Source organism: Protopterus annectens, chromosome 2.part2 (genome assembly GCF_019279795.1).
Source record: "Protopterus annectens isolate FY-2018-M chromosome 2.part2, PAN1.0, whole genome shotgun sequence".
NCBI classification, from domain to species: Eukaryota; Metazoa; Chordata; order Ceratodontiformes; family Protopteridae; genus Protopterus; species Protopterus annectens.
Genome location: NC_056730.1, coordinates 175,229,381 through 175,252,589, shown reverse-complemented (window position 1 = coordinate 175,252,589; position 23,209 = coordinate 175,229,381). Strand labels below are relative to the sequence as shown.

Here is a 23,209-nt window from a genome sequence, read left to right as displayed (position 1 = left end):
AATATAAGTCAATTTATAGAGAAACTGAAGATAAGTTAGTGTAATACAAACAGGGATTGCAATACAAAGTGAGAGAAAAGCAGGATTATGGTATATTTAGAGAGAAAGCCAGGAGAGAGAACTTGATAGAGGTAAGAAAGTGAGTAAAGAAGGGAGAATAAGGAGATGGAAGGTATGAACAGGTATTTGTCCACATTTAGGGATAGGATAAAAAGTCTTTCGGCTTTTCCCAGTTAGGCGTCGCCACAGCGGAACTCCCGTCCGCTAATGATTGGCAGTGGATTTTTACGGTGTCGAGTTGCCATCCCGATGCCCAACCTTCAAAGAAGGCACCCCTATTCACGCACGCACCTACCTGCATGTCTTTAACGTCACTCGACCATGGGGAGGACATGCAGACTCCACATAGAAGGTGCACCAGAGGGATATAGTTTATTTATTTATTTTATTTATTGACATTTTAATTACCATGAAAGTCTGACTAGGCAGAAGCCCATTTTCAGCGAAGCCTGGGGAGAAAAGCTTCAAATTATTATGAAACATTTCAAGAACAATAATTTTACAATCTTTTGAAAATAAAACAAAAATATTTACAGTTTAAATAATTATAATAAATTATTGATACTATAAAAAATATTGGTTAAGATCAATACAAGTTATGTGACAATAATTTAATATTTACAGAAGTTTTAGTCAGTTTGTAGAGAAATTAAAGGTAACTTAGTCTAATACAAACAGGAATTGTAATATGAAGTGTGGGAAAAACAGGCTTATGGTATATTTAGACAAAAAAGTCAGGGAAGAGAGTTTGATAGAAGTAAGAAAGTAAGTGAAGAAGGGAGAGTAAGGATGTATAAGGAATGAAAAGGTACTTGTTCACATTTAGGGGTATAGTTTATCCTGTTTTTTAGCAAGAACAATGCCAAATTTTAGCTAGGAAGTCTTTCAGAGTGGTTTTAAAAGATGGGAGGGAGGGTATTGGCCTGATAGATACAGATAAGGAGTTTCCCACCTTAGCAACCTTGTACAAGTGCAGACAATGTTCAGCAGATTTAATAGGTTTGTAGACAGGAGTTTTTGGTCACTGGATTGCAGTAACCGATTTGTAACATAGTTGTATAGAGATGGATGCTGCATAATTTTATAGGTGGTAAGAAGCTGTGTATATGTTAGTTGATGAGGCAGTTCTAACAAATGTAGGTTTTTCAGTGCTATATAGTGATGTATTCTGAAAGGGGTACTTGCTGCAAATTTTGCAATTTTGTTATAGCATTGTTCAAGTTTCACTTTTTGTGAAGCCTGGAGGTTAGTAAGGATGGGAGCACCATAAAGAAGTGCGAAGAGGAGATAAGTAGTGGCAAGTGTAGTTTTAGTTGTGTTGGTGAGAAGGTTTATATGCTCTGTAAAGCATCCCTAGTTTTTGATGAGTTTGTCTTATGCAATTTTGTGTATGCAGTTCGAATGTAATCTTATCATCCACTATCACCTCTAATAATTTGCTATGAAAGGTGACTTCAGTGGTTTTATTATCAAGAAAGAGTACTTTAAATTTTGTTTTTTTAATGAGAGATGGATTTGCAAAAAAGTAGCAGTTTGTCCTTTTTTGGATTGAGCATAAATTTCATACCTCTCAACTGTCAAGACTTTTGCAGAATGTTTTTGTCTCACAGTTTTGGTCTGTTCCTTACAAAATTTGTGGTTTTCTGGAAAATCATTGGATATTGAAGTCACTAAATAATGTAAGGCATTTAAGTTTCAGACTTCATATCCTTCAGAAAATGCGTGCAAATGCAAAATCTAGTATTCTAGTAGCTTTCTAAGTTTATAAGAGCAATATTTAAAACATGTCTATTTTTATGCCTTTGTTCAGATTTCTTGTGTTAAGAGGTTGAGAGGTATGACAAGATGTAAGTTACAAATCCATGTTTCAGTGGCTGTTAAAGCTTCCTGAGTAATTTTTTGGAGGGGTACCATGTTGTCAGATGTGCAAAAGAGAGTGGAATCATCTGTGTATTGTATTAGGGTGACCTGTTGTGTGGATTTATAGAGGGTGTTGGTGAAAATGTTAAAGAGGAGGTGACCAAGGAGAAAGTCTTGTAGTACACTGGTGGTGACTGGGAGGTAAGGAGAGACCGTGGAGTCCAATTATATTGACTGATACCTACTGGATAGATCGCTTTTGAACCAGAAGTGTGGGCTGAGAGATACCTAGTGAGGACATTTAAAGTAGAAGTTTGCTGTGACAAACTGTGTGGAAGGCTTTAGACAAGTCTAGAAATAAGGAAGAGACTAGCTTGCCATTATCTCTAGCTTAACTGACAGCATCTATATAGGTTAGAAGGGTAGTGCTAGTACTGTGGGAAGGATGGAAGCCATGTTGTGTAGGGGATAGGAGTTCATCCTGCAGGAGATAGTCTAGCAATTGTTTTTGAACACATTTTCAAGTATTTTTGTTAGGGGAGATACGATTGCTATAGGTCTAAAGTTATTAATGTCTGTTCAATTTCCTCCTTTGTGTAGAGGGACAATGTATGACTTTTTTCCAGAGAAAGATATTGGGATGATTCCTGGATTGACCTATTTATAAGGACTGAGACAGGACAGGCAATGCTATTGGCTGTTTTTTTAGGTACTTACTTCGAAGGTCATATAGGTAAGAGTTCCAGGCTTTAGCAACATGGTATGAGTAAAGACAATGCCTAGCAGATTTGGTAGGTTTGTGGAGACAGGTGATTTTGGTCATTGTATTGTAATGACTGGCTAGGTACATAGTTGTGAACAATGTTATTTAGCGCCAGAAAAGCAGATGGATTTTGGATATTATAGATAGTAAGAAGCTGTGTATATGTTAGTTGATGGAGTTGTTTGTTCTAACCAGTTTAGGGTTTTTGTGCTATACAGTGGTGGGTACTGAAAGGGGTATTTGCTACAAATTTAGCAAATTTTTATAGCATTGCTTATGTTTTGATTTTTGTGATGCCTGAAGGTTAGTAAGGATGGGAGCACCATAAAGAAGTGTGGGAAGAGATAAGTAGTGGCAAGTGTAGTTTTAGTTGCTTAAGTGAGAATGTTTTGACTCTATAAAGTATCCCTAGTCTTTCATGATTTTTTCTTATACAATTTTGTATATGCAGGATGAAGTTAAGATTATCATTCACTATCATCCCTAATAATTTGATGTAAGAAGTGACCTTAATAGTTGTATTATTGAGAGAGAGAGCAAACTTTAAATTTTGTTTACTCATGGGAGATGAATTTGGGGAAAAATTGTAGTAGTATTTTTTTTGTAGGATTGCGTATGAGTTGTGAGTTACAAAGACAAGTTTTAGTTGCTGTTAAAGCTTCCTGAGTAATTTTTTTGAGGTGTGCCACTTTGTCAGATATACAAATGAGTGTGGAGCCATAGTGTATTAGGGAGGCCTGTTGTGTGAATGTGTGGAGGGTGTTGGTGAGAATGTTAAAGAGGCAAGGACCAAGGGTAGAGCCTTGTGGTACACTGGTGGTAACTGGGAGATATGGACAGAGGGTGGAGTGGCATTTCACTGATTGATACCTGGTGGATAGGCAGCTTTTGAACCATACAAGTGTGGGCTGAGAGAGACCTAGTGAGGACATCTGAAGTAGAAGTTTGCTGTGACAAACTGTGTCAAAGGCTTTAGACAAGTCTATAAATAAAGTCAGAGAAAATAATCAGTTTTTAGGCAATTGAAAGCAATTAGTAGACAGGTTCCAAGTAGAACAGGTTTACTTTAATCTCCTGAATGCAGAAAACTGTTAGGCAGGAGACTAAGAAACTGGCATATACAGTGTAATCTATTGGTCAAGAAAAAGGACAGCAGCCAACTTAGTAAGTGGTCCTAAGAGTGCAAAGACAGCTCTGTTGGAGGTTGGGGAGATGTTACAAATTCATTTCCAGCACAGGCAGGCATGTATTTGAGTAAATGATAATACACAGCAAGGTTTTTCAAGTTAAATTTGCTTACATTGTGCAAAGACAAAATTTTCAGTGAAAAAGTTTGGGAGTTGTCCCTGGTGGCACAGCTTTAGCAGTATCTGGGTGAAATATAGTTACCAGAGGCTTTGCCCTGTGAGGATATTGTTGAGTGAGTGGAGGTGTTTTAACAGCAATAATTTTACAATTTTCAAAAATAATTCAAATCATCTACAGTTTAAATAATTATACCAAATTAGACATAGTATGATAACATTGGTTAAGAATGGAATATAATTTATAAGACAATGGTTTAATATTTAGAGAAATTTTAGCCACTTTATAGAGAAATCAAATGTAAGTTAGTATAATACAAACAGGAATTGCAATATTAAGTGAGAGAAAAACAGGGTTATTGTGTATTTAGGGAGAGAATCAAGGGAGAGAAATTGATAGAAGGAAGTGACCGAAGAAGGGAGAGTAAGGAGATGTAAGGTAAAACTGTTCAAATTGAACATGAAATATTCTAGTCATTTTTTTTATTCCTGTAGAGATCTTATCATAAACAAGGTTAGCCACTGTTAAACATTTTACCTTTCTGAATGCTAATGAAATGATAGACTGGGATCCTATCAAAGATGAATTCATCTGACTTGCACCCACTGGATGTTTAGGTAGGCTCCAGTTCCATCTTGTGTCAGATTTCAATTAAATAGGTATTGGAAAATGAATAAATGAATTAATATATGTTATCAGACATGATGAAATTAAATGGAATCCAGTACAACTGGTAAATGAGATTTTAACAGGTGTTAACAACTGACTCAATTACTGTCATTGCTATATTGTAAGCTATAGACTTTAACAGCTAACTTTAAAGACTGAAGAAAGAAGGACAGAAAGAAGGAAAGAAAGAAAGAAAGAAAGAAAGAAAGAAAGAAAGAAAGAAAGAAGGAAAGAGCAACTTTAATAAACAACTGGCAACATATTTTTTTTTCAGGAGAAACTTGCAAAATCAATATGCTCCCTGAATGAACAGATGGGTAGGAATGAAATATTGCAAAAAGAAGAAGCAAAACACATTAGGGAAATAAAGGTAAGGTCTGTGTGTGTCTGATTCCAAAATATATTGTGATTAAGGGATTAGATGGTTAAGAAGTGGCAAACAATAATTAATACTACCTCTGAATAAATAGCTGGGTCTGCAGAAAGGCAGGGGAGGAATGATTTACTGGGATCTTTGGACAAGAAAGTGCATGGCAGCCTTCGGGAGCTTCACAGAAGATGAGGGAAGTATGAAAGTATTATATCGGAGGACATGCAGTTTCAGCAGGATTGTGATATCTGGAAGTTTGCAGCACTTACTTAACTTCTAAGACAAGAACTTTGCCTACTCCACTTGTGTTGCCACTCACAATAGATTATTTAAATGTAGAAGGAAAGTAGATTTTAAAAGTTGGAGGTAAAAGATTAAAAGTTTATTTAACATTTGTTAACCGGGAAAGTCCAACTTAGAACGTAACCAATTTTCAGTGGTGGCCCGGGGAAAAATGCTCCAGATGCATGTTTTTGAATGTGGGAGGAAACACATACAAATGCAGACTCCACACAGAAGGCACCCCAGAGAATCAAACCAGAGAATCTCTTGCTGTGAGGCAACAATGCTACCACTGCACCACTGTGTAGGTAGACTATGTTTGCATTTTCTTGGACTGTCAGAAGGCACAGGCTAAGGAGAATGCAGGATAGACTGGAAATTGCATTTGACAAGAATGTTGACTGGCAGTAATCTTACCAAAACACACACACACAATAAATAAACTAAATAAATAAATAAAACATATTAGCAAAATATAATTTGCTTTGATTGCACATAGTTATTACAGTCCTTGAGTCAAATGTTTCATTCATCATCTCTAGAGTTACTTTTACCATGCATTCAGATTTATGCTTATGGTAGTATGGGAAGGGCTTGTACTGCTTCCAGTGCAATGTGGCTTGCAGATACCATTATTACTAGTATTCCAAAAGAAATAAAACCACGCGGAGTAAATGCTCTGCAATGAACAGCAACAAGAGATAAAAACATAAACCAAATGTTCGCAGAGCAAAACAATGGTAGGGAAATAAAATACCCCAAAATGTGCGATATGCTCCAAGGAATGAAAAAGTCTCAAGTCTTCAAATTAGTAAAAACAGGTTTATTCGAATAAATAGCGGTGAGCGCTTTCACTGAGGTAGCTTCATTAGACCGTGTTATAAAAAGCACAAAAAGACCATCAGTTTAAATAAATAAAAAGGCGCCAAAAGATTAAATCTCCCTTAAAGGGACATACTGCATAGACGCTGCTTTATACAATATATAAATATTAAAACACATAATGACATACTTAGACTGTTATAGACTTATTAAAAATTATTTTAAGAGTACCTAAATTGTGGTGATGAACAGAATCCCTTATGGAAACTTACTACATATAAGCTATTTAACTAATCTAACATAATGATGAACATAAAAGAAAATAAAGTAAGTGCATACACTAAAAAGTAAACAACTCACTTAAATACTTTAAGTCTTCTAGACTTTAAAAATGGACGTAGGGGGACCCTGCCATTGAGTCCCGGATAAAGATCGGCCCTGAACTTAATGATCCAATCAATCTCACGGTTCTCTGTATGGTTTTCAACATCCCCCCTTCTTGTTGTCCTGAAAATCTGCTCAAGAACTCTGAATCTAAACTCATGATTGGGTCCAACTTCTGAGGTGTGTTTGGCAAGGGCATTGAAAAGATGGCCTTTCCTGATGTGATACATATGTTCGCGAATCCTGTCCCTTAACAGGCGGTTGGTCTTGCCTATGTAATAAGCTGGACAGGAGGTGCAGGTTGCTAAGTACACCACATCTTTGGACATGCAATTGCCTTTGACTCGAATGGTGAAATTCCTAATTCCATGGGGAGGTCTGAAGACTGGATCAGAAAGGATGTACAGGCAAAAATTGCACCTGGAGCAGGGTTCCATGTAGGGTCCCTCTATACACCTATCAAAAGGAGCAGATTTGGGATAACATAATAATTGCTTGATGTTCTTCTTGTTGCGATAAACAAACTTAGGTTTAACCCCTAACAACTGCTTTACAGCAGGGTCAACCGATTATTACTAGTATACCTAGCAGATACTGAGGAAGTAGTCAATGTGCTTGTATGTGAGCTAATGAGTAACATGTGCTAGGCATTCTCACAGGCCATGCACCACCAAACACACCAGTAAGACTAATGGTACAACATACTGTAGAAATCAGTTGTGAACACATCAGGACTAACCTACACACACCTCATTCTATTGATTACAGTGTGTATCCCCCTGCAGGCCTGGTTGATGACCCCTGTTTGATTTCCCAAACAGTTTGCTGTGGTTAGTTGTACCTGTGATCTCACAAGACATGTACATTAGTGGCTCATATATTTGATATCCTGAAGTGATAGTTTAGGTAGGTGCCTGGGTGTCTCAAGCAGTCTGCTCTAGTACTCAGTAGTAAAGACAACATGGATGCCCTTGGCCTGTGCCATACTGCACAGTATGAGGATACAGCAGTGGCTGGCAGGTGGATAGCAAACAGCACAGATGGAGGCTAACCGTGATACACAACAGAATGCTGAAGACGAGGATGCAGAGCAAGCACCATTACCAGTATGCCTCACAAAATAGACGCTTCATGATCATGTGCAGCATTTTATCAACACCTGTCGCACTTGGTGCACCTGTATGCTGTTTGGTATGTGTCAGATGTGCTGAATGTGTTACACAAATATAGCCTAACATGACCAAGAACATTGCAATGAGAAAAATGTTGTACAAACCTGCACTGATACATGAGCCAGGAAATCAAAGGGTAAGCTATTTAGTGCATATGCTATGTAAACTTAACATCACAAATGGCATCCTTTTACAAAAGCATCAAATGTCTAAATTATCATCATTTGTACAGAACACACAGGACACACAGATGTTAAGGTCCAAAGACATGCAACACATGGCATAACAAATCAAAAGGACACACCGAGTGTGGGTGTTTGTGTTTTTGCCCTGGACATGGACTTTCCTAGTGCAGACATCAGTGTGTGAACATACATAAGTAGCAGTCTTTCCATATACATAGGTTAGTACTAAGCTAACTGCCCTTGCGAGCCATTTTTAAGCCTAGCCAAATATCCTCTCAAACCTCACCCTGCCTTGCAAGAGCAAAAGCACCTTAACCGATAGGCTTAGTCTCTCAAACCCTGCACCTTGTGCTTGCAAGGCAAGCACCTTAACCATTAGGCCACCCTCCCAACCAGTTTGTTAGTGGTGCTATTGCTGATGCTGGTGCTGGACTGGTGCCATCTTCACCAGCATCAGTACCAAATACCCATGCATAAATGCCTGCTGAGTACTTGTAATTACACCAGTGCTTAAGATAATGGGTTGTCTGTGAGATACAGTACTCTTATGTATAGTTTCCACAGAAGCATGCAAGTCATGCTAGCCTCTATTTTCCATTGCAGTCTTTTCTGTACCTACACAAACTCAGGATCAGTCAGGGTACAATTTGTTGCCTGCTTTGTTTTTCCCTATTTGAAATTATTCTGAGTATTCAGAAGCAGCCTCACCACCTGCAGTAAGAGATGTGGTAAAAGGGACTTTTTTCTACGATGCAATATTTTGCAATTCAGAGACACATTAGCCTAAATGAGAAACATACCTCTGAACCTATCTGAACAAAGTCTAAAATAATTGGGGGATAAAGGCCCAGAAATAGAGAGAGATTTTTATAAATATTGTTCTTACAAACTTAGAGAGATGGTAGAATAACAGAACTTGTGTTAGCATGCATTTTCTGAAGGATATGAAGCCTAAAACTCGAATGTATGTTATTACTTAAGGACTTCAGTCCTCAGGGACATTTGAGAGGGTATGATGAGGAATGACCTCATTACTGGCTAATTTGTTTGTCTCTGAATTGTTGAGTAGCAGTAGTGTAAATCAGCATTTTCCTGCAATAGTTAACAGTGATGGCTCTTGCATTGCATTGGTACAAGCACTACTCCCATTCACTCTCCCATACACATGCACACATTCAAAAGCAAACACACACACACCTATGTGTCCCCTTTTCTTTGCACCTGGGGCAGTTGCTCCTGTTGCCCCACCCTAGCTACAGTACTGGTGGAATGACCTGTTTCATCACACTGCCCACATTTGCACACATTGCATGCTTTTATAAGATGGTCTAAAGACCCACAAAAAGCACATTTTATGTTGAGATATATAGAAAACACATGCTTTGTGATTATTAATAGAAACTGTGCAAGGTATATGCTGCAGTGTACCATTAGTATTTCAAAGCACCACCCAAACTTCCCATGTTCCATTTCAGAGTACTCTAGCATCAAAATCCTTTATTTCAAAGACTTTATCATAATGGAGAGAAATAAAAGTTCTAAATATATACATATCCACAGCTGCAGTCCTAAACTGAACAATCACTTTTTATTTAATATTCGTATTAATGGCAGTAAAGACATAAGATTCCCAAGGTTGACATAACTGTTTTTTATCCACCAAATGAAGGAAATGATCCACCAAGCCACAAGCCACTGACTCAAATGTGAACATCACATGTTTTTTCCTTTCCCAATATGGATGAACAAGTAAATGTCTTTAACTGTAAAGCCTACGGGAAAAATAAGTTTGTCCCAGACTTCACACCTGTCCAAGTCTAATAAAGTAGAAATACTCACCACTGACGATGCAAAATTCTTAGTAAGCTGTTGAATACACTGTGATTGAAAGCCTTTAACCACCACAGCATTAAATGAAACAGAATATCCAATCCTACTCTGCAACTCAGGCAGCATCGACCATTTAGGAATCAAATAAACAAGAACAGATGGAAATGACATATCTGTCATATATAACATCTGGTTCCCAAATTCAGCACATCCAGGTTCCTGTTGTATTTTGCCCATAATTTGACTCCATGAAGCTACTACAGTAGAATCACCTTCCCTGACATTCAACAAAGCAGCAAGCTTATCATTTGGTAAGCTATTAGATTCCAATTCCATTTTCTGAATGTCTTCCACAGCAGCAGTGGGAACAAAATAAGTAATGCGGTCACCACTGTTCATACTCCAACCACGCTCTTGCCTGTTGCAAAACTTTCACCTACAAAAAGAATAGGAGAAGTTCCCTAATGCCATGGCCAAATTTCTCCTAATAGTATAAATGCTACCTCAGGTCTCCATGAAAAGAGGCTACTAGCATAGTGGGGTTAAACTGGTCAAATAATAAATAAGTGAAATACCCGGTCATCTAGCTGCAGTCCTTTGTCACAAAACATCACACATGTCTTATTCACTGTCAAAAAGTACACTAGACAAAGTACTGTTGCATTAGGAATGTACTATAATTGTAAATGATTGAATATATCGAATTAATGATTTTCCATGAAATTAAATTTGATCAATTAGCAAGTCAAAAAATATTGCCGAAAGCCACTTTCAGCAAATTACAAAATTATTTTTTTTAGCAAGGTGGCATTCCTCCTCTGCACCCCCCTGTGGGATGAAACCTCTCACCCTTCCTAACATGTATATGTATATTAACTCTCACAACAGTAGAAAAAAGTGCAAGTTAATGTTCACTGAAAGTAACTTTTGGCAATTTTTTTGCACTTGTATCCATTAGATAAACTACAAATGAAGACTTGTCAGATTTCCATTGTTTTTACTGACTCTTGGGATTCCTGCCTGTAGAGGCACCACTGCCAGCTTTTTCCCTTCCCATCTGGACCTAGTGGACTCCCTCCCATGTAGAGGTCAAGGTATTTATAGTATAAATGGACATCATTTGGTGTCATCTTCTAACCTTTCTTGCCCTGAATAGAGGAATCCAGAACAAGGGTGCCAAAGCACAACTCATTTTGGAGGAAGACATCCCAGGAAGTAAGAGCATCAACAAGATGAACCTCTATATTGCCACTCCAGGCTGTAGCTAATCCCTGAGGATGGGAAGTGTCTGACTGTAGGGTTGGAAGAGAAAGAGAAGGTGGGCAAAGGTGACTTAACTATCCACGTCAACCCCTCAATATATCCAAAAATGAAATGGTTGAAAGGAATTGTCACTGCAACAATAAATATTCTTGAAAGTCTACAATTATGGTAAGCTCTTAACAAAGCTATACTGTGTTTGTCATAATATTCACTGTTGCAGTACTGACAGCTGGGGAGACCAGAGGGCGGCTGGTCTTAGGAAGAGGCAGGGGGCATCAAATCCTGCAGAATGGCTGTGACAAAGTTGACATTGGCCCTGGAAGTGCTGCAAGACTATAATGTCTGGAGAAGATGTGTAAAGTAGCTGTCTCCAAGACACACTATGTGTTTACTCCTTTCAGGAAGACAGTGGTAAATGTAGTAGAAGGCAGTTGTAGCTAAAGTAGCCCTTCTAGTATGGACTTTGACATGGCCTGGAATTGTTTTAACATGAGAGGACTGCAGTAACAAATACAATGTGCTTGACATTTTGATTTGGTCTTTTGTTAATTAGTTTATTCTTTCCACAGTCAGCAAAAGAGATGAATAACTGATTGAATTACCTGATGTGCTTTGTTCCGTCCAATTAAAATGGCAGCTGTCTGCTGATCGAATTACCTGATGTGCTTTGTTCTGTCCAGTTAAAATGGCAGCTGTCTGCATACATCCAAAGTCTATTAGACTTGTTTTCTTCCTTATATGGTGACAAAAAAGATACAGGGAGGAGAGTAGTCTGATTCAAGGACAACTTATGTTGAGGTACATGTGGTTACTCCACCATGAGAACTGCTTTGAAGCACAGTAGTGAAGGAATGGGTTACTGCAGGGATCAGCTTTTTAAGTGCCATTGTACTTTCTTCATGTGGAGTCTTGCCAGGTGGACCACTGGAATACAATAGACTCATGTAATTCAAGACTCAGAAGGACTGTCTTGCTGCTGAGATACGGTTCTGTTCAGAGATTGTCTTGAAATGTGTTGGGACAGAAAAGAAAAGCTTGTCCAAGAGATGGAAGTCTCTTTGTTACTCTTCATTCAGCAGTGCCTGTAAAAAGCAACTTATGTGTCAAAGGGAAGAGATGCTTGTTTAGAAGATTTTTAGAGAACCCTTAGGACTAAAAGCAATTCTAAGTAAATTGTGGAGCCTTTTGGTTCTGTTTCAGGAATTTTGCCTAGATGGGACAATTATCCTAGTTTGGGTACGCAGGAAAACTTTTTGTTGTGAGAAATGCAATTACATAGAGGTGCACACTTTTAAATACCCTTAGTACAGAAAACAAGCCAAAGGGTAAGGATGTGAACTAGTAATGGAAGTCCTTGCTTCAAACCTGAGTAATTATGTGTATATTATGTACAGATGGGCATCTTTAACTCCAGAATGACCATGTAAGCTTGTGGAAATATTAAAGGTGAAAATATTAGCATTTTAAAACTTTGTATCATAAGAAATGTGTTTAAACATGACTTGTCTAAAAATCAGTCTCCAATTCACTTCTTTTCTTGGAACAAGAAAAAGTCTGGAGTAAAATCTTGTATCCTCTTCTTTTTTGGCACATTGTATGTGGCTCCCCTGGCTAATAAAGCTATTTGTTTGTGAAGGGGGATGAGATGTACTTGATCCCAGAGAATCAATGGAATGTCTAAAAAATGTTATTTATTTATTTTGTAACCTGAGTCTGCACCTCCTGTTCTTTAAATTGGGCCTCCTATCTTTTTAAGATGAGGAAAAGGGGGAGCACAAAGTAAGTGTGGAGTGAGGGTGGGTTGGGGAAGCATTTTAGGGAGTGGGATGAGGGATAAGATTTGTTTAATCATATTTGTTCCTTCTTGGTGTTATGGCCATGAAGGTCCCTCTGCTTTCTTTTCAGGTCCAGTTGTCATTGTCATTTTTTTTCTTGCAGAGACACCAACTGCACTTTTGTGATCTTGCCATTGTCTTGCTTAGGGCAGGAGGTTCAGCTTTTACTGGCATAGTTCCTACTATAGCTCACTGCCTAATTCATAGTTGTGCCCCTTTTCTCCAGTCTAAGTACCTTCTCTGCATGGGGTCAAAACAGAAGCTACTTGTCCAAAAGTGTATTAAATAGATCTACGTTTCTTTGTTGAGGAAAGGGTTGTGTTCCCATTTAGGCATGTCTCATAACTACAGACTCCATACCAGCTGCCTTGCATGATGCAGCAACTGCATTATAGTTATATTTCATGGAATGCCTGGCAATCTGGGAACTGACGGATCATAGTTCAGATATCTCCCTCATTAGAACCTTATCCTCCATTTCCTGTGCCTTTTCCCTGAACTGGTTAAGGAGGGATTCTTGAAACTTTAGCATATGTGACTGGTAGTTAATGGCCCCATTAGCCATGTTAAATGAGTAGTGCATCTTTTTTGTAAAGTGGGTGAGAATTTTACCATCCCTGTCACTGGGAATAGATTTCCTTGTTGAAGCCACAATAGGTAATTTGCTAGAATTCATGGACACCACTTCTGGATCAGCCAGTTGTTTCTTACCAATATTTCTGGGAGTCATGGATCCTATAGTAATAGTCTGGCTTCCTAGGAGCAGGGGTTTGGGAATTTAATTCTAAAGAGCATGATTAAATCATTAATCAGGACTTTGATGACTGAAGGAATAGCCAGAAATGTGTGTTCAGGCAGACTCAGAAAATTCTTATATCCATTCTGGGTCTGAGAAAACTCCTTGTCCTCCAATTTAAATGTTTATTTTATTCGGTGAAGGGTATCCTAAAATGAGGTATCCTGCATGTCTGAGACTAAGGATAACGTGCCCCAATTGTCTGTCTGTAAATAAGAGAAGAGAGACATTTGGTCTGTTTAGGGCAGTTCATCTGCCTCTGAGTCTGTAGTATCTGAATCCTTCTGCGGCGATAACTCTTTTACTTTTGGCAAATGCAGCAGAGCTCAACTGTCTGTAGTTAAAAAAAATCCATAAAATCCTGGGCCAGTTTGGGAGACCTGGAAGGGTGCTTTAAGATCTTTTGATTAAAGGATGGTTACTGGGGATAATTGTGCATGTTATGCTCCAGACTAAATATAAAAAATTACAAATTGTGAAACTCTTTCTGAAGGATCTGCTTCCTGTACCTGACAGAGTTGTTAACTTTCTTAGAAAAAGACATCAATCCAGCACAATCTGCCAAAGAAAATAGCCTATGGTAATACACAAAGAAAATATGTACTTTTTCTCCAAAGAGGTACATCTATGAAACTCTGGAAGCATGCTAAATGGATTAACTGACAATGTAAATGAGGCTCAGAGTCACCAAACTGTGGCCAGAAAGATCTGAAGAATGAACTGGGTGATGTCCCTTTATATTATCGATGTGCAGACATCTGAGTGGGAGGAATTCCTTCAGGCCAAGAGAGGGAAGGGCAAAGAGCTATGGAAGTTATGATGAGCGTCTGCAGGCTGGAATCCTAAGAAGCTGTACCAACGCAGAGAATATTATCGGCTGGATTCACAAGGTTACCTCAACGTGTACACTCTGAATTCAAGAATAGATCTGTTACAATGCTTGTGCTCTCTATTCACTCAGAAAGACTAAACTAAGTGTACAAACGGTGTACACTTTGTGGTAATCTCTATAAATCCAGCCTTTTGTTTTCTTAAAATGTTTACTTTTGCAGGCTTTCACTCTGTTCAGTTCTATTATGGGTATTGTAGTAATCTTGCTTGAAATTATATGCAGAGGTCGTGTGCTGTTTCTAAAGGCACTTGTGAAGTGCATTAGATTTGTTGACTTCCTTATGCTTTGGTACATATCCTGCAGATTTCTGGTCTTATAAACTGCTACATGTCACTGAAGTGTGTCTTACTTGCAAATTGTACACAATTATTCTTTGCTTCTTTCACTACAAAAGGATTTATATTAGTTGGATCCCGAAATCTGCAAAAAGTTTGTTGTGGAGTTGTAATTTGGTATGTCGACTATCAGGATGGGCGTAAAAAAGTGGAATGTTGAGTTTGGGGATGTGGCAAGATCACCTTAAGATGCTCTGACATCGTATTTGAAATGACAGCAATATACATTCTGTTGAACATGATTGTGCTGTGGCTATGACAGTGGAAAGAGGTCATTTCTATCCAGCAGGCAGCAAATTTACAGACATTACCATTTTTGCAAGTCATGCCTGGAAGAGATGATAGATTCCCCATGCTAAATCAAAGGTCCCTTCCATGGCAAAGCTGGCATATGCATTGTTATAACCTATCAACGAGCCCACTGAAGATGACATTAGCCACAGAAAGTGCCACTATAAATTTAAGTAATTTTTTAAGTAAATAATGATTTATGTGATACAGTGAAGTTCAGTTAAGTAAAATAAACACAGCAATTAAAGTAGGTATTATGAAAAAATTCTAGAAAGCAAATACTCAAGTTTATTTCTGTGCAATGTATAAAAAACTATTGTAACCATTAATTTTAGGTAGGACTGTCAGTCAAAATCTACTGTATTATCATACAACATCAAATATAAAGCATAGGCACAGAGGTTTGGCTAAATCAGCAAAACCTTAATTTAACCGAAGAAACAAATAACTGAACTCAAAAAGCTTTTCTCAGTAGACCATGATGTTTTTGGACAGTTCACTGTTCTTTTATTGGTTTTAAGCACAATTCACTTTCTGTTTGAAGTCTTTTAATAACAAAAGTCCTACTGCACCTTTTCTGTCCTTTCAACAACAAATTCTGGAATGTGTGGGGGTGTGGAGAATGCTTGCTTCCAGTTCAAAAGTGCCAATGTTGGTTGGTTGGTTGCCTTTTTTCTCAAGTCATAATTTGACCAAGACTTAACATTCTTTTCTATAACTTCAAAATGTTTTTTAATTCATGGTCTTCTGAATTTGAATAATTTTCTCTCTATACATATCTTCTTTGACAGTGAATTTCTGCCATTCCTAACTTGCACTCAACTTGCATTACAGTCATCCCAGCTGTAGCTTTGGGCAAATAGTTTTATTACTTTCTACAAGTGTAATTGTTGATAATTGGAACATTGTAGCATTGCCCTTCTACTTTATTGTCATGTCCAATGGCTCCTGTCCTGTTTTCCACAGCTGCTGGCAAATTCCATGCAGCAGTGTTAGATCATTATTTGACAGGATTTTAAAGAATTCAGCTGGTGTAGTGTCCATTTAACTTCACTCTCTAGGATGTTTGGCTCTAGTTCAGAGAGCACATCATGGTATGTGTCAGTGATGTTGCATCCTTCTTGTCAGCTTTATATGTTGTGTGTGTAACAGCTGACTTCAGTAATGGTACTACTCTGACTGACTTCTCTGATCTTTTCTTTTTGTCTTCTGTTTCTGTTAGGTCCCTTCCATTTTTTGTCTTTTGTCATGTCCATTTTAACTTGGAAGTCTCCCTTAATATCATTCATCTTCGTGAACAGATCTCTTATCGTTCACATTCTATTGTGCAGCTCTTTGAACTGCTCATTGTCATATCCCTCCTTATCTAACCTTGCTGTAATCTATGAAACTCTGCATTATGTTTTGCATATTGCACCCCATCTCCATTGTCTTTAGAGCTCCTTCTTTCCTCAACCACTTCTTGTCTTCAAAGATGGTTATTTTGCCTTCTTAATCTTCTTTCTGTTTGGAATTATATTTTGCCACTTCCTGGATAATATATCAAACTTCTGTCCATAGTTCTTTGAGTACTATGTCCACCATGTCGAATCCTTTATATATATTCTACACCTCCAGTAGATATTTATTTGTAATATTGCTGAGATGATATCTCACTGGCCTGGCCTCATTTCTTGTTTCCTTTAGTTTAAACTTTGCAGCAAGAATCTGATGATCTGAGCTACAGTTAGCTCTGGGTCTTGATTTTGCTGACTCTTTAGAACTCTCATCTTTGACTGCAAAGGATATTGTTGATCTGATTGGGGTGATGTCCATCGGATGATATACATGTGTAAAGCCATTTCAAAGGCTGTTGCAATATAGTGTTTGCTGAGACTTCTGAATTATCTTGGAAGAACTTTACAGCTTTATGTCCTGTTTCATTTCATAATTCAATGCCAAACCTCCCCATTATTTTAGATGTGCTTTGAACAAAACTTTAGCATTTCAGTTACCAGTAATGAATGTAATGTCTTTTGGGGGGTTATTTCCAAAACATTCAGATCCGCAAAACTAGTCATCCTCCTCATCTTTAACATTAATACTTAGACCATGAACTTATATCGCTGTAATGTTGAATGTGGTACCTTGTAGTCTGACTAAGATTACTTTTTAATTTTCAGGATGGCAATTGAGCAGTACTTTTTGACATCTTTTTATTAACTATGATGGTTACTCCATTTCTACTTCAAGAGGTTTACCTACAGTAGAAAATATGATAATAATCTCAGGTAAAGTGACCTATTCCAGTCTACTTTAATTCCCTAGTTATAAAGACTTCAGTGTTTATTCTAATCATCTCTGATTTAATCACATCGTTAGCCTTGGTTCATGTAATTACATTCCGGGTTCCAATCATTGCAACACAGGACTTTTCTTTAAATTTCTGTACACTTCTAAAACTGAACTAGTTTCATTTTCATCAGGTATTAACCATAATGTTTAAACACACGTAGAGTAATTTGTAGCTGTACTTGTCTGTGCAAAGTGAATATTCCAGTGTGAAATTTAAGAAAGTGTGGCTCAAGTGAAGCACAAACTCCAGCAGGAGTCTCCTTTTAAGTTTATTCCAGTCATAAGCAGCCCCCTAAATCCATGTATATTTTTATTGAGTCTTTGCTTAAGTTTGAATCCAAGATTCTGGACCACTCTGCTTGGGCCAAGTTTGCATGAGCAGTCACCATATCCTCTTCCATTCTAAGTTTTCTTCAGAGGTGTACTGGCTTTCAGTTTATGGCTATGTCAGCAAAGGTTAAACAAATGAAGTGTGGACCTCAGTAGAGCTTTTTTTGCCACTTGCAGATGTGTACCATTTGGAACTTTGATTGTCAGTCATGATTCTGAAAGCAAGTAATTTAGCCTTAGATGAATTGTGGTAGCCTCACTTTTAATGGATAGCACCTATAGCAAGCATCCAACTATAGTATAAGCTGCATGTAATCAACTTACTACCGATCTCCTCTCCTGTCACAGATTTACAGATAATAAAATCCATGAATCTCTCCACAGAATGGCCATTCTTACATATCTTGATACAAGTCTAAGGGTTGCTCTCATTTGCATATATCTGCAATTTCTTCTGTCTGAATGTAATAAGACAATCCAAGTGGCTGGTGCATAATATCCTCTATTATTGTTGCTGAATGTATTATTTAATGCAGTTTAGCAGCTCTTCATGTGCTGTTTATGAAATATATTTTGCATTTTGGTACACCAGCAGATAAGTTTTTAACTCTTTGTCACTTGCATTAATTTGGAAATCAACAAAAGATCTGAAATTTCCTTTCTGATAGTGCCTATTATTGTCTTGTAAGTCATCTAGTAAAGAAGTCAGACCCTTAAAAGATCTGGATGCCATCATGAGGTATGGGTGTTAATTGAAGCAGACAAAAAGGTACTATAGGCTTGAATGAGTTCAGCCACATTTTCAGTAGGAGAACTAACATAGAAATAAACACAACACTTACCAATATAAAAGTTATTTTTTTTTTTACTGAATAAATTTCTATTGATCTTCACAAACATAAACATATATACAGTATTATATCAAATAAATAATTACATAGTCAAAACTTAAAGTGAAGAAACAATTCCAAAACAGACATTACAAAACTAATTATTTACATAGGATGTCTATACTTGAAAAAACTTTTTCTTGAATGTGTCTTTGAATTAGATTATAATTTATTACAGTCTTCTGTTTCCAGCACTTGATTTACATTCTACCATGCAATGCTTAAGGAAGTAGGTTGTTCTGTTCTTCTCTTGATTGTTTTCAATTTCAACTGCGAGACTGATAAAACCATGTTCTTGAAATGTTTAAAACTGGGAGAAGTTACATCTTTCTAGTTCTGTGTATAAGTTCTTGAACATTCTGAAAAAAACTTCAAGTCTTTCAAGGATAAAACATGATTAAGATCAAACAAAGGGTATAGAAGGAAATTATGTAACCACACACATATTTGTTGTGCAGTATCCATACTTATGGGGGCATATTATAAAATATTTAGTTCATGGATTAAAAGGGTTTCTGTGATTGCCGTTAAGGATATGATGGAAAGAAAGCCGTTATTTCTTATGCATATAATACAAGCAGTAAGAATATTTGTACTCTCTTTAGTTTTATATACAGATCAGGCATATTTTTATCAGCCTGATTAGAGGTTGTAGATGAACAAGTGGTGAAGAAGTTACCATAAATAAGTGCCACAGATGTATGTACTTGCTTTTTGAATCATAAAGTAAGTACACAACTTTGTGGGAGTTATTCATGGTAACTTCATGTATTGTTTTACATTTCTGTTTTTATGACTTTTGCTTCATGTTTTAGTGTAACTTTGGGGCTTTTCTCCATGGGACCCCTTGAAAAGGAATTCATTGTCCACTCAAACTTTCTAGGTAAACAAAGGTAAATGTATAAACAAATAAAAAATAAATAGCACAGGGTTGAATGAATTTGATTAGGAGTGGAAGAGAACAAGAGTTAAGTGGGATAAGCTGATTCTCACCATAGAACAAGGTGTTTTCCAATTACCTGAACCTAAACTCAACCAGATAATTACAAGTAGAAGTAGAGGGGATAAGCACTACCACTGCAGCAATATATGGGCCATAATATATAAGATAACTAATAAGACATTTTCTATATGAAACAGACTTTTGTTTACTTTAAGTATCACTGGTGACTGAGATATGTATGTCTGCATATGTAATTTGTAAATTGTATTCTCATACTTCAGACTGCATCTCTGACCGCAGGCACCTATAGGTCTCTCTAAATAGTTCCTTCCCATTAATCCTCTGTCTGTCCGACTTCATGTGATGGTGGCTGTTGGTTTAGATTTCTCCTACACAGGTATATGTATACATACCATTTGAGTCTTAAATAGTCCATGTTCCTCAATATTCCACATTGAAAGGGTCTGTCATAAAAGGGTCTGTCATAAATTCATTGCAAATCATTTTTTAGCTAATATCCTTGGTAAATAATTCTGAATCATATTAATTCATCAAAAATGCTTTATGAATATAAAGTAACACATATTAACCGTCATGTGAGTTTCTTAGTCGAAGTTGTTAGTAAGCATTCCACATTTTACTAATTTTTCTTCATTATAAGACAAAATGTTCCACATTTTGGAGATGGAAGGTTGAGAGATATGTATATATATATACATACAAACAAGCTTCAGGAATTCATGAGTATGTACTGTTTTGTCAAGTATGCCAAAATTTGAGTATGATAGTTTCTAAGAACAATTGTTTTCCAACTCACACCTATGTGGTACAGAATGTCAAGCATCTGGCAGCCTACACACATCCCTGAATTTCTGAGCATTTCCTGAAAAATAAACTTAAAAAGCACAAGGTAAATAAATTTAAAAAAATAACTGCGAACACTAAAAGATATTAAAACTGTACAAATAGCAATGCTATCTGTTAAACGAATTCTTATACAGTGATAATAAGTACAATCATAGTCTTTCCATAAATACTATAATATATTAGTAATTCAAACAAACCCAGAATTATATATTTTGCTAAACTTTTACAAATTGTCATATATAGGAAACTGTACAACACAGGCTTATACTGGTGGAACATTTTTGTTAACCAGACATAAACTTTAACATGGTAGCAAGAAATTCCTCTCTGAGTACATGTGTTTTGAGATGCTTATAGAAATATCAAAACATATGCTTAATTGTATAATTAGCAAAATAAATAAGGAATATCTCTCACAATGTGTAACCTCAATACAAATGTCAAAGACAGTTTTCTTGAGCAACATCTAGTATTTACTCTGCTGATCTATGTATTGCCTTACAAAAGCACCCCCACTACACACACACGCACACACACACACACACACACACACACACACACACACACACACACACACACACACACACACACACACACAAATACACGCACAACACACACACTCACACATATACACACAAATACATGCACAACACTCACACATACACTCACACATACACTCACACATATATACACACACTCACTTACTCACACACTAACTCACACACACTCTCACACACACACACACACACACACACACACACACACACACACACACACAAACACACAAATACACGCACACCGCACACACTCACACATATACACACAAATACACGCACAACACACACACTCACACATATACACACAAATACATGCACAACACTCACACATACACACACACATATACACACACTCACTTACTCACTCACACTAACTCACACACACTCTCTCACACACACACACACAGACACACACGCAAATACACACACACACACACACACACACACACACACACACACACACACACACAAATACATGCATACACACACACAAATACACACACAAATACACGCACAACACACACATACAAAAATACACGCACAACACACACACACATACACGCACAACACACACACATACAGTCACACACAGACACACACACACATCACACACAGACTCACACACAGACACACTGTGGGAGCAGCTTGTCTCTTTGGTCCCATGCCTTTAACCACTGCAGCACAATTGAAACAGGGTCATGCCTGAGATCTGGACAGATTCTTGGTAGAAAGAAGACATTACAGCAGGGGTGGTATTCATAATCATTGTATGTCTGCCATAGAGGTATCAATAATGTTTGCAAGTGAGCATAGCTAGGGTGCAATTCATAGAGGCCACTTACATTAACACTCAATGCCTGCAATTTATTTTAAGAAAATTAAGTATAATGAAATATAAGTGAGATATTGTAGTATATGCTATTGAAGTGTTCTTGGTTAAAAGCATTGTTGTGCCTCTGATATATACTTTGCAATCCACGAACTTGCCCCAAACAATCTCTTCCTTAGTTTATCCATGTATGCCCAAGCACTTAAATGGCACCATTTCCCCACTGATCTCTTCAGTAGTTTAACCATGTATGCACAAGCACTTAATAACATTGATTTCCTCAGCAATTCCTTCAGAAGCTTCTGCATGTATGAATTAACACTCAGGTTACACCAAAATTAATCATTTCCCCTAAAGATCTCTTCAGTACTTTATCCGTGTATGCCCAAGCACTCAAACAACACCAAAATTAATCATTTTCCCCAACAGTCCCTTCTGTAGATTAACTGTGTATGCACAAGCACTTAATAACTCCAATGTCCCTAGAGATTACTTCAGTAGTTTGACCATGCACACATGAGCACTTAATAATATCAGTTTTATTAATGATCCCCTCAGAAGTTTCTCCGTGTATGCACAAGCACTTAATAACACCAATTTTCCCAACAATTCCTTCAGAAATTTCTCCATGTATGCACAAACACTCAAATGACACTAAAATTAATCATTTCCCCAATGATCCTTTCAGTAATTTGGACATGTATGCACAAGTACTCAAACACCAAAATGAATCATTTCTCCCAAAGATCCTTCATTAGTTTATCTATGTATGCACAAGCACTCAAATGACACCAAAACGTATAATTTCCCCCAAAGATCCTTTCAGCAGTTTGGCCAAATATGCACAAGCACTCAAATGACACCAAAATTAATTATTTCACACAATGATCCCTTCAGTAGTTTGTCCATGTATGCACATGCATTCAAAATGCCACCAAAATGAATAATTTCCTCCAAACATCCCTAAATCTCAGAAGAGAGGCACAGAAGATATTCAAAGAGAATGTAGAGTACCATACTCGACAAGCCATGATGCTTCGCTAGGGACGGCTTGCACCTGTCACCCCTGAGCTTTCAGATATTGGCAAAGGCTCTTGCTACCCCCATAATGCCTTTTTTAGGCAAGGCTCAAAAGACAAACCCACCTCCATAGGTATCAGAAGGGATAAGAAACTAAGAGTAATGCTACTCAACGCCAGAAGTCTAAACCTCGAGATGCACGCACTCGAAACTCTCCTCAGCATGGAGAACATCGATATCTGTGCAGTAACAGAAACTTGGTTCAAGGCTCTCGAGAGAACCCCAACACTACCAGGTTATACATCATACCATGCTTTTCGGCCCC

General features: G+C 37.4%; 1 protein-coding gene across 1 annotated transcript in view; it reads left to right on the top strand.

The window, feature by feature from the left end:
• LOC122795929 (E3 ubiquitin-protein ligase TRIM52-like) overlaps positions 1-23,209 on the top strand; it is a 117,164-nt gene that overhangs the window by 72,740 nt on the left and 21,215 nt on the right. The window contains exon 2 of the mRNA XM_044064410.1: positions 4,932-5,027. Coding sequence (XP_043920345.1) covers positions 4,932-5,027 — 96 coding nt within the window. The remainder of the gene's footprint in view (positions 1-4,931; positions 5,028-23,209) is intronic.